Raw genomic sequence first — 12,958 nt, 5'->3', positions numbered from 1 at the left:
TTTAACTCGGTCATTTCCTAATTTATGAGTAACTCAGCTATAAACAATGTTTTCTTAACACAGGGGATTTGAAAATTTGAATTTCCTAGGTTTGTTTGTATTTTTTAAAAATAAAAGCTTTCTACAGACAGAAAATCAAAATGCGGAAGAGTTTACAAGTAAGTAGGCACAGAATCTACCAAAAGAATCAGAACATCTGAATGTATTAGAAGAGGATACTTTGAGGGAAAGCTCCTATTTCAGAGGAAGGACACATGTCAGAAAAGCATTAACATTGAAACCATAATATCTGTTTGTTATTCTCAAAGAAGATGGTTTCCTACAATATAGGGAACTGATGGGCAGGATCTCCTGGGAGGCTAATATGAGGGGAAAGGAGTCCAGGAAAGCTGGCAGTATTTTAAAGAAGCCTTATTGAGGGCACAGGAACAAACTATCCTGATGTGCAGAAATAGCAGCAAATATGGCAGGTGAAAAGCTTGGCTTCACAGAGAAATCTTTGGTGAGTTCAAACACAAAAAGGAAGCTTACAAGAAGTGGAAACTTGGACAGATGACTAGGGAGTCCATGGGGCCAGATCTAATGCATCCGAGGGTGCTGAGGAAGTTGGCTGATGTGATTGCAGAGCCATTGGCCATTATCTTTGAAAACTCATGGCGATTGGGGGAGGATGATTTCAAGAAGGCAAATATAGTGCCCACCTCTAAAAAAGGGAAGAAGGAGAATCTGGGGAACTACAGACTTGTCACAGTCTCACTTCTGTCCCTGGAAAAATCGTGGAGCAGGTCCTCAAGGAATCCATTTTGAAGCACTTGGAGGAGAGGAAGGTGATCAGGAACAGTCAGCATGGATTTACCAAGGGCAAGTCATGCCTGACTAACCTAATTGCTTTCTATGAGGAGATAACTGGCTCTGTGGATATGGGGAAAGCGGTGGACATGATATATCTTGACTTTAGCAAAGCTTCTGATACAGTCTCCCACAGCATTCTTGCCAGCAAGTTTAAAAAGTATGGGCTGGATGAATGGACTATAAGGTGGACAGAAAGCTGGCTAGATCATCAGGCTCAACGGGTAGTGATCAATGGCTCAGTGTCTAGTTGTCAGCTGGTATCAAGCAGAGTGCCCTAGGGGTCAGTCCTGGGGCTGGTTTTGTTCAACATCTTCATTACTGATCTGGATGATGGGATTAATTGCACCCTCAGTAAATTCGTGGAAGACACTAAGCTGGGGGGAGAGGTAGATACACTGGAGGGTACGAACAGGGTCCAGAGTGACCGAGACAAATTGAAGGATTGGGCCAAAGGAAATCTGATGAGGTTCAGCAAGGACAAGTGCAAAGTCCTGCACTTAGGACGGAAGAATCCCATGCACCCCGACAGGCTGGGGACCAACTGGCTAAGCAGCAGTTCTGCAGAAAAAGGACCTGGGGATTACAGTGTATGAGAAGCTGGAAATGAGTCAGCAGTGTGCCCTTGTTGCCAAGAAGGCTAATGGGATTTTGGGCTGCATTAGTAGGAGCATTGCCAGCAAATCGAGGGATGTGATCATTCCCCTCTGTTGCGTCCAGTTTTGGTTCCCTCCCCCACTACAGAAAGGATGTGGACAAATTGGAGAGAGTCCAGTGGAGGGCAATGAAAATGATTAGGGGGCTGGGGCACCTGACTTATGAGGAGAGCCTGAGGGAACTGAGTTTATTTAGTCTGCAGAAGAGAAGAATGAGGGGGGATTTGATAGCAGCCTTCAACTACTTGAAGTGAGGTTCCAAAGAGGATGAAGCTTGGCTGTTCTCAGTGGTGGCAGATGACAGAACAAGGAGCAATGGTCTCAAGTTGCAGTGGGGAAGGTTTAGGTTGGATATTAGAAAAACCTTTTCACTAGGAAGGTGGTGAAGCACTAGAATGGGTTCCCTAGGGAGGTGGTGGAATCTCCTTCCTTATAGGCTTTTAAGGCTTGACAAAGCCTTGGCTGGGATGATTTAGTTGGGGATTGGTTCTGCTTTGAGCAGGGGGTTGGACTATATGACCTCCTGAAGTCTCTTCCAACCCTAATCTTCTATGATTCTATGATTCTCAATAGGGATCTGCAGAGGCAATTTCACACAGGAGAAAGGAAGGTTAATTATCTGTAACAGGAATTTTCTGACTATAGCACCTCTTCTGATCGTCACTAGCGTTGCCCGTCTAGCAAGCCATGAAGCGTTACCCCTAGAGTGAGGCTCCTCTGATGAAGGAGAATTTGTGCGTAGTTCTAATTCCAAGTTGAGCCCTTGAGTATTTACAGAAGCACATGAAGGGAAAGTATGTGGACTATTCCTCCAGGATACTTACATGGAGAGGCTTTGAAAATGACTACAGACTAGGTCAGACCATTAATTTACTAGAATGTTGAGTAAGGAAGCTAAAGATGCTGCTTTAAAATCTGTGAAAAGAGAAAATAGTTAATTAGATTCACAGGAACGGGTGAATAATATCCTAAATCTATGTATTATCTAAATAAAAGGATACACTACCTATAGGGACAAACTCATCCTTGGTGTAAATCCGGGAATGTAGTGTCCAAGAAGTAGCGGGGACTGGTCAAAAGAGGACTCAAGATTTAGGCACAGTGAAGCTTTGCTGATCCCTAAACATGTGGCTACAGAGCTTGAATTTGTTGGGAAAAGGAAGAGGAAGCCAATGGACAGAGAACGTGAGTGAGGATTGAAAACTCAGGAAAATATTTAAATTCTTCATGGCTTCCATCATGTCCCGGAACATTTCTTTCCATTTTTTTATGCAGTCCTAAAGGATACTTTGGCCTGCACTTGGGAAGCTCTGTGCTGGTGCAGTGACAGTGCCAAAGCAGGTGATGCTGTAGTCTAGGTTGCTGCCAGAATAATTAAGTGCAGTGCTGGTACCATGTAAATGGCTGAAGCTGGCATGATTAAGACAGAAATATGTACTGCAGCCACACATGTGTGTTGCAGTGTTGGCCCTCAACTTAAGTTTGGGGGCCAGCAGTAGCACAGAACATATAAAAGCCAGAGCCAAATGCTCCTTTGGTGGTGCAGGAGCCAAAATCTGCCTGGGGCTTGAAGAAATAACACATTATTCAAAGACGAGCTCTCTGCTGCCTCTAAAATGGATACTGCTGACCAATTATAGAAGGCCTTTCAGAAGCTGCATTAGGGAGGGTACCGTGACTTTCTTTCTAATTTGATATGAGCCAAAAAAAAAAAAGGCCTGGCTGCCTAGTCCAAGAAGTTAAAAAAGGAAATAGTCAGGAAATGTGAATCCTCCTTTAACTAGTCATCCTAAAGCAAATCTAAAATCAGTCTTTTAATCCTATCTTTTCTGGCTCTAAATAAAATCTTGGGTCACCAAAGCAAGGGAAAAACTAGTATAGGGAACAGAATACTTGGTACATCATCAATCCAGATCAGGAAAGTCAAAACCACTGGTGAAACAATCATATTGTTTCTATTCAGCCTCAAATGCAGGAGAAATTCTCTTGAAACAAAGCCATTCGTCAATTGATTAAGAACACATACGGCTGTTTTCCTAGAAAAGTTGATAGAGCGATGGTGATACATGTTGTGAAAGTGACTTCAACAGTAACGCTGACAGTGTCTCTCTGTTACTCAGGGCCAAATTTCCAAGTACCTTTACACCTTTGGTTTCTTTCAGATAAACTGTGGACCTACACACACAGCTAGTTATACTCTGGACCTGATCTTCAGACTGGGCACTGATGCAGAATTCAAAAATATTATTACCCTGTTAGACAGTCTTAGAGATGCATGTCACTTTGATATATTATCAGACCAAACTGCACTTGCATAAACCCTGCTTTGAGATGGTGCATCATGTCTACACTATGGGTCTGGACAGAGTGTGTGCATGGGTGTGGGGAAACAGAGAACAAACTGGGGTGAGGGAGGTAATCTGGGTGACACCATTCACTTCAAAGAGACATAAAGTTACAATACAGTTAGCAGCAGAGCAGTTTATGCTCAAATGGGTTATTGTGCTATTTTAGACCAAATCTAGATGATTCTGCTACATATGATGTGCTTTAGCAAGATGTGCCAGGACCCGCCAGCAAAGAAGAGCACAGATGAGGAAATGAGGTGGAAAGAGGGAGAGCACCCTGCAAGGGAAAGAGTCAAAAGAGAGCAATACACTCTGCATAGCAGATGACAAAAGTAGCCCCAAATGGCTGCCATGTGCTAGCAATCCTCTTCCCAGTGAAATGGATTTCATGACACCTCAAGTAATCCCATGCTGACAATGCCTTATTACTATTAATAAGGGCCATGTGTCATATAAACCAATGCTAGATCCAGATATCATTCATGTGGCTTTGATTAGTCCCCCATGCTTGTATAATAACTGCAAGAAAAGTGTTATGGACACATATACAAATGCACTTAGTATTGATTTCTCTGCAAGTACAGTAATAATAATACCACCTAACTCATACGGGACGTCTGCAGTGGAACAAGCAATTGAATCTCCCAAGTCCTAGACTACTGCCCAAACCACTGGGCCATCCTGTCAGCCGTATCACAGAGCTCTATTTTATTGGATGTTTAAAAATGTGCTATGTGAATATGACACTGGTGTAAGGTGCACAACTTCTAGTACTGAAGAAAGAAGTAATCTAATCACAGAATAGGAACAGCTGCAGTGTAAGTTTCTTCCACACTAATGTGTGTCTACTTGCAGTGAGAAGCAACACTGTTCACTGGAACAAGCTCTGGATCAGAAGCCAGGGACTTTGGATTTCTAATTCCAGTTTTGTCATTAACTTGCTATTTGGTCTTGAACATGTAACAATCTCTCACTCTCAGTCTTCCCAATCTCTGAAATGGACACAACAATATTTATTTACTTAACTCAGAGATGTTGTGAGGATTAATTTTATGAAGTGTTTTAAAGATTTTAAATGCTATAAAAGCATTACGTGTTACCATTATCTGTCCAGGGCATATATAATGCATCAGTGTTTAGTCATCATCCCAGATAGGGAGCAATAAAAGCAGCTCATGCTCCCAGGAGATGAGCATGCAATGACTCATGCCCCCAGGGGATGAGCATGCTTTGCCTACATCACTCCTGGCTGCTAAGTCAGACCTGCAACTTGGCATTTATAATGAGCAACTCTATTGTTGAAGAGACAGTCCCTATGAAAGCAAGTTCTGCCTTTATACCTAATTCAATGTGTGGCCTCTGCTGAGATAGTCAACAAAGGGGGCTGTGACCGGCATTTCCATTAGATGGAACCACTAGGAACCAGGCTTACAGCAAATATCTTCTTGTTACAATTGACCTGGACTGGTCTTGAATTGGTGGTCTAGAAAGCTCCATATCCTATTCCCCGGAGCCAGGCAGTGCATATTGCAGGAAATACAACAAAGCTGAATCCTTAAATAATGGTGTTACACATTCAGATGTATAAAGGTAACAAAAACTGCTATTAATGGTAGAGAGGTGTAATCTGACCCAGAATGGCAGTAGTAGATTTCATTTAGAGCCAGGCTAGTGGAAGGACGTGTACAAAACAAAATCCAACTATGGAATCAGGTGGGCGTACAGCTGAATTGTCTCTTACAAAAGTCACATTTTATGATGTAATTGTTGCAAAAAGCAATTGGTTAAATAACTGTTTAGATTGTGTGGTATCAATCTCCTTCACGTGACATCCACCCCTACAGAGGGTTCCATTGACATATATCCATTACCTCATCACAGAGCAAGTCTTGTTTTATGCATGTGCCTATGACTACGAAGCATGTTGCCAGGGTGAGGGATAGAAACAGTATAAACTTTTTTAAAGTCTTCTTCTACCGTACCAACTCACAGAGTGCATGAACAATAGCATGTACTGCTTCAGGGCTGCTATTTCTGTCAGCCAGAGGATTTATGCAGCTTATACAGAACCTTTTCAAACCAGCACTTCCTCCCTCTACCCCCGCCATATTATCGTAGGTATTTACTGTGGAAGTTTCAACTTACTACACTTCCTGTAAGAACTGAAAGCCTGATACTTTTAGTGGAAGGGTGGGGACAGGAGACTGTGGTTTTTATTTTTAATTTTATTTTATTTTATTTTATTTGTTGTTTTTTGAAAATGACCACAATTGTTAATGGCCATTTTGTTTTGGAAGTGAAAAGAGGGGAAATTTGTGAGTCCACCTGCAAAGGGTTACAACAATTCTTTGCCATCCTTTTCACTGTATACACACTGAACAAGAGACCAATAGCACCATAATATACAGAAGAGGGGTTGGCAACCTTCGGCATGCGGCCCATCCGGGTAATCTGCTGACGGGCCGCGAGACAGTTTGTTTACATTGACCGTCCGCAGGCACAGCCCCCTGAAGCTCCCAGTGGCCAGGGACATGCTGGCCACCACGTCCTGCAGTTCCCATTGGCTGGGATGGTGAACTACAGCCACTGGGAGCTGCAGGGGGTCGTTCCTGAGGACAGTCAATGTAAACAAAATGTCTTGTGGCCCGCCAGTAGATTATCCTGATGGGCCACGTGCCGAAGGTTGCCGACCCTTGATATAGAAACATATAAAGCCCTTTTCCAAGGGCTCCTGTTGCTGTTATATGTTTTGAAATTATTAGCAACAAATTGGAATAATAAATAATATTTTTAGGGTAAAACAAGTCTCATAACTCATCACTTCTCTGATTATATGTGACCCTTCTAGCATGACCAGCTCAGGACTCTCCTTAAACTGTCCATGATAAAACTATTGTACCATCATAACTTTGCACAGAAGTGAATTCTAGAGTGGAGGTTCTTAATCAGTTTCAGTTCTAGCCCTGTTTTCACATACAATATGTATGTTTTTAAAAAAATTCATTGGTTAGGATTAAAATTCCTATTCTGGGTCTCTTTCTGAAGATGAATGTTTTGAAAATTTGAGCAATCCCTCCTGCTGTTTTTGAGTTCCAAAGATTAAAAGAATTCTAGCCACATTTCTTTTGTACAGAGCTGTGTTAAAAATGACAGCAGCTTGAAAGTTGAAACTTGGCATTGGGCATAGTTCTCAGTGAGGGCAAGGTTTGAAAAACATGAATTTGAACAAAGTCATGCCTATTTCAAATTGCATTTGGAGTGTAAGCAGGACAAATGTCATTAGGTAGAAAGGCACTTGATTCTGGAAAGACGTGTGGAATGACCACTTCGCATAAGGTTCTGAGCTGTGATTGCTACCCCTTAAAGGGATACAGCCAACTTAAATCATGCTTCTAGCTGACAGCTTTTTACCTAGTTTTATGACAAACACCACCTAAGATTACTACAACTCAAAGCTATAGGGAAAAATCACTCTTTCCCTTCTCAGTTTATTTTGTGCATTTGACAGCACTGGGAATATAGACCAGCGTTTCTCAGATGGATGTCCGTGAGGGCATTCTAGATCTCTGCTGATCAACTCTACTCTCTTCCTCTCTCCCTCAACTCCTCCTTTTCCATCCCAGCACCTCCAGTATGCTGGGGAATAGCTCTTCAGCGGGCGGTGTGCAGAAAGCGCTGGGAGGGAAGGGGAGAAGTGGGGACAGGGTGTTCTCATGGGAGGGGGTGGAATCCTGTCCAGGGCTACTAGCCCCACTGATCAACCCCTCCTCCTCCCTCCCAGTGCCTCCTGCATGCTGGGGAACAGCTGTCCAGTGGCATGCAGAAGATGCTGGGAGGGAGGGGGAGGAGCGGGGATGGGGTGCTCGGAGGCGGAAAGAGGTGAAGAGGAGGGGCAGGGAGGAGTGGGGGTGGGAAGAGGTGGGGCGGGGACTTGGCGGAAGGAGTGGAGAGGGCCAGGGCCTGGGCTGAGCAGGTCCACGGAAAATTTTAACTCAAAATGGGGGTCTTTGGGTTGCTAAAGTTTGAGAACCGCTGATATAGACAATCACTCTTCCTGTTTGTAAGGGTCTTACACATGCTCTGAGGGGCAACAAAGACATTGTGATGGTAAAACCAATGAAGTGCCTGAAACTAATTTAAACTTATTTGCTGAAACTGACTAGATTTCAAGTTGACTATGTTCCTTTAAGCTGGGTTCTCCCAAAGCATCAGCCCTTCTATTCTCCAGTATTGTGTTTATTTGAATACTTGGAATAAATGGCTGACAGTAAATTTACTGAAGTAGCAGAGAAGCCAGTGTATGGCCCAGTGATTCTACAATAAGAACCAGAGCTGCCTTTCGCCTCTCCTCTTCAGTGTGAAGAAGTACCATGACCACCCCCCTCTTCCTGAAAACTACTGGGCTCAGTAGACAATAGGATGTGGGGATCTCACTTCTCGAAGCAGAGCAATGCATACTGGAACTTGTAGTTTTTTTCAGGTTGCACCATTGTATTACAGATGAGGGCAGCTGCAACCTGCTCCAGTTCCTGCAGACTAGGCACCGCATTCAGATTTATTTAATACAAGTCACTAACATGGCCTTCGGTTGGTCTAAGTTTGGTTACTGCTGTTTCAAATCCTTGTTGCCTCAGAAACCATAAATTCCAAAGCAGCGGGACTATCTAGTGAAGTAATGTGCTGTTAACACTTTAGTAAGATCTCCCCACCCCCTAAACTTCCTCTCTGATAAACATGATATTCCAGGGTATGTGCACTGCAGACAGGAGGGAAGAACAACTGGGGAATCTCTTCATTTGTTTTGTATCAGAGGGATAGCTGTGTTAGTCTGGATCTGTAAAAGCAGCAGAGTCCTGTGGCACCTGATAGACTAACAGACGTTTTGGAGCATGAGCTTTCGTGAGTGAATACCCACTTCGTCGGATGATAAGGTGCCACAGGATTCTTTGCTGCTTTCATTTGTTTTCCTATTCTAACTACAATGAGTTTCAATAACTGTAGTAGAGAGAGAGCCTGGAGCACTGGGCCTAGTGCATGACCTGAGGCCTGAAACAGAGGCTGTAAATCAAAATCAGGCCATGTATTAAACCAGACGATTACGAGTTCACTGCCCAGTACATTGCCCAGAGTTGTTGTTATATAGTGGGCATTAAATATTTATCCAGCTCATACAAATACCACACTGGGTAGTACTATCAAGGTCTGCCAAACCAGCTATCTACAAAAACTGGGGAGAGCAGTAGGGTGACCAAGTGTCCGATTTTTGACCATAACATCCAGTCAAAAATGGGTCTTGGTGGCTCTGGTCAGCATCACTGACCGGGCTGTTGACTGTCCTAGTGGTGGTGCTGCACAGCGGGGCTGGCAGGCTCCCTGCTAGCCTCTGAGCCACACAGCTCCTGGGAAGCAGCCTGCATGTCCCCACTCTGGCTTCTATGCATACAGGAAAGCCAGAGTGCTCTGGTAAGTGTGATTAATGGGGGCCGCAGGGGCGGTGCCTATAGACAGGGCAGCACACAGAGTCACCTGGCCATGCCTCCACTTAGAAGCTGGAAGCGGGACATGCCACTGCTTCTGGGAGCTGCTTAAGGTAAGCACTGCCCAGAACCTGCACCCCTGGCCCCCTCCCACATCCCAACCCCCTGCCCAGCCCTGATCCTCCTCCTGCCCTCTGAACCTCTCGGTCCCAGCCCTGAGCACTCTCTTGCACCCCAAACCCCTTATCCCCAGCCCCACCCCAGAGTCTGCACCCCCAGCCAGAGCCCTCCTGCACCCCATCCCACTGAGTCAGCCTGGTGAAAATGAGCGAGTGAGTGAGGGTGGGGACAGTGAGCCACAGAGGGAGGGGGAATGGAGTGAGCAGGGGCGGGGCCTCAGAGAAGGGGCGAGGCAGGGGTGGGGCAAGGGTGTTCAGTTTCAGTATAAAGTTGGCAACCCTAGAGAGCACACAACCCCCGATCCCACAAGCCAACTAAAACAATAACCAGGAAGGAGGCAGCGGCACTGGGAAACAAATGTTAATTATGCTACACTTCCATGGAAATGTTTAATCCTGAAAATTATCCTGAGTATGATGACAATATATGGCAATGTTCGGCTTTTGCAATTTGACGGGGCAGAGGAGTACAGACCTTATCTGGGTATCTTGGGGTTCTTTTTCCCTCAGGAAACATTCTGTACTTACCTGTTGTTTGGTGTAATCTGGTCCATTCCTAAAAGTCACAAGTTGTTTTGCAGAGGTATTTTTATGAACCCCAGGGAAATCTTCTCTAGCCACATCTAGAGAGGAGCGAACTCTAGCACAAGGAGGGAAATCACCACAATCATCCTTTCAATTTGGGGAAGAAATTTTAATATGGGGCTCCCAGGAGCCACCAAGGGTCAGTTCCAGCACATTACTGATGTTGCGTGACTCAGAGGCTTCACCAATAGAAGCTGTATACATAGGTACATCTTCTTACGAGAAATAAGTTATCTGAATATTTTCAAGCTGTGTAAGGTCTATATGGCAGATAAACAACCAAAGTGAACACAGGGTTAATCTTCATAACTCTGTGTGCACAGAGAAGAACAGCTGGGGTGTGCTGAGAGCGTGTGCTGCTGAAGAAAAATAACTGAATATAAGGCTGTTCCTTAAAGAAGAAACAGGGCTCCCTCTGGAGTGGATCACAAAGTTAACACTGGATTTAAATTTTAGTAGGAGGGGAATGGAAATGGAAGTCAATAACAGCAAACACATTCTTGTCCCCCATTAGTTTGCACATTTTGTTTGCAATGAGTGCAAAAGACTAGTCTAGTGAGACTATATCAAGGCTACATGACATGAAGCCATGCCTAGAGTATCAAAATTAGTTTTCATGCATGGACTTGTACACAGCAAACAGGCGAATTCCAGGTTATTCAAAGAGACAAGAAAGTTATCAAAATAATCCAGAGAAACTGTCAGACTACGAAGTAAACCAAGCTGAAAATCTGCCTTTTCAATCTGGTTGATCATGCACTTTTCTAAAAAACAAACAAATATTCTCACTGGTCATGTACTCAAGGCAATACACTTAATTTGAAAGCTCACAGTACTTTATTAAGAACATGCTCCACTGGGAACTGCAGAGTTCTGGTTTGGAATTTTAAAAATGAGAAAGACCTCATAGCAGTGACTTTACACTAGCAATGCATGGTTCATTTACATACAATCCCATCAGGACAAAAATTGTGTTTTCATGCAGAACCCCGCCAAGTTAGATCAACTACACACTGAAATCAACTTACTGCCTGCTTTTGCTCTTCTTCCTACAAATGTTGGCAACAGAAAAAGGTGAAAAGAGAAACAAAGATATATTAATCATCATGTTAAAAGGAAATGCACAAACATACAACAGAAGAAATGAAAGAACAGGCAGACAGTAAATTGTAGAAACATTTGTAGACGCAACACGAAACAAAGACAAAGTAGCTGTGGGGAGAAAGCAGAGATGCAGTTTGTTCCATGTCTCAAAAAGAGATCTATGTCTATAATGTGCAGCTGTGCTAGGAGGTCGAATAAACCAAGCAGATCTCAGATTGACCCCTTCCCGCCCAAAACACCCTTAGTGCCCTCAGCACCTCCCTTGGACTCAGACGATCCACCAGTTCTCTCTATTCAACACCTGCACTCCTTGAGGCCTTCAACCTTTCAGCTAAGAAGGACTAAACTAAATACCTCTTTAACTCTATAAATGCTAGCTATGAAACTGTTTGAAGGCTGCCAATACTCAGTGATGCACTGTGCTTGTGACAGACCAGCATAACATCTCTGCCACACTTTCAGTCTTTGTCAAACTGAAGCCATAGCCAGGGACGTCCTGTCACTGGCCCACAGTGACCTTTACTGATCAGGTTAAAAAAGGCAAGTTGGGACAATGTCAGACATCCAGAGCAGTGGAATGGAAGGAGAGGAGGTTCGAAGAGTGGTCTTGTGAGACATTTGAGCACAAGATCGAGATCCCATGGTGGTGCAGGTTGGTATACTTCTGGGTACATGTTCTGTATACCTGCTAGAAAGAGCCATGTAAGCGAGTGAGCAAATATTGAAGACCCTTCTATCTGTTCATGGAGGGCTGTGATGGCAGCCAGGTGTACTTTAATAGAACTTATGGCTAACCTTGTTTCCTTCAGTTCTAGTAGGTAGTATAGGATCACAGATAGTGGCGCCTTGTTCACATCCAGCTGTTTTTGCTGACACCAAAGGGAGAATCTTCTCCACTTGTGGCGGTAAGTATTTCTAGTGGTGAGGCGACAGCTATTTAGTAATACCTGTTTTACTTTCTCCGCACAGTTCAATTCCCCATGTTGGAACCAGAGAGGAGCCATGCTTTGAAATGGAGTTTTCCTGGGTCTAGATGGAGCATCAGACCCTTGTTCTGGGACAGGAGGTCCATCTGGAAAGGCAGCGGTTGTGGGGCACAGACTGCTAGACATGAAAGGTATGGAAACCAAGTCTGTCTGGGCCATGTGGGGACAATAAGAATGATGTATGCTCTGTCGAATTGTATCTTGTGGATAACCCGTGGGATCAGTGGTAGAGGCGGGAAGGCGTATATGAGTGATGCGTTCCACGGGATGAGGAAGGATCCCATAACAATCCCAGTGCCAGGCCTGCCCTGGAGCAAAATAGTGGACATTTGTGATTTGTCATTAAGGCGAAAAGGTCGATTACTGGGTGATCCCATTTTTGGAATATCCTGTCATGGATTTCCCACTCTTGTTCCTGTGAGAAGTGCCTGCTGAGGTTATCGGCTGTAGTTTTTTGGCACCCTGGTAGGTATGATGCTGTGATGTTTATACTGTTGCAGATGCAGAAGTTCCATACATTCATGGCTTCTACACATAGCGAGTGAGACCTGGCTCCTCCTTGGTGATTGATGTAAAACATACACACCACATTGTCTCTGAGAATAGAGATTGAGGTTTCTCGTATGAGTGGGAGGAAGTGTTGGCATGCATTGTGTACCACACAGAGTTCCAGGAGATTGATATGCAGTTGGGTTTCTGTCGCAGACCACTTGCCTTGTTCATTGTGGTGACCCAAGTGGGTGCCCCAACCTATCAGGGAGGCATCTGTTGAAA

General features: G+C 44.2%; 1 protein-coding gene across 12 annotated transcripts in view; it reads right to left on the bottom strand.

Annotated features, from left to right (window-relative positions):
- The window catches only part of DTNB (dystrobrevin beta), a 382,151-nt gene that overhangs the window by 52,158 nt on the left and 317,035 nt on the right, over positions 1–12,958 (bottom strand). For 10 of the 12 annotated variants that reach the window (XM_050948808.1, XM_050948813.1, XM_050948812.1 and 7 more), the window contains one exon: positions 11,123–11,143. The exons of the other annotated variants lie outside the window; for them this stretch is intronic. In XM_050948808.1, the coding sequence (XP_050804765.1) occupies positions 11,123–11,143 (21 nt within the window). The remainder of the gene's footprint in view (positions 1–11,122; positions 11,144–12,958) is intronic. 12 annotated transcript variants of the gene reach the window in all.

Source organism: Gopherus flavomarginatus, chromosome 4 (genome assembly GCF_025201925.1).
Source record: "Gopherus flavomarginatus isolate rGopFla2 chromosome 4, rGopFla2.mat.asm, whole genome shotgun sequence".
Lineage (NCBI taxonomy): Eukaryota > Metazoa > Chordata > Testudines > Testudinidae > Gopherus > Gopherus flavomarginatus.
The sequence above is the reverse complement of the archived record's forward strand: the minus strand, read 5'-3'. Positions and strand labels throughout refer to the sequence as shown.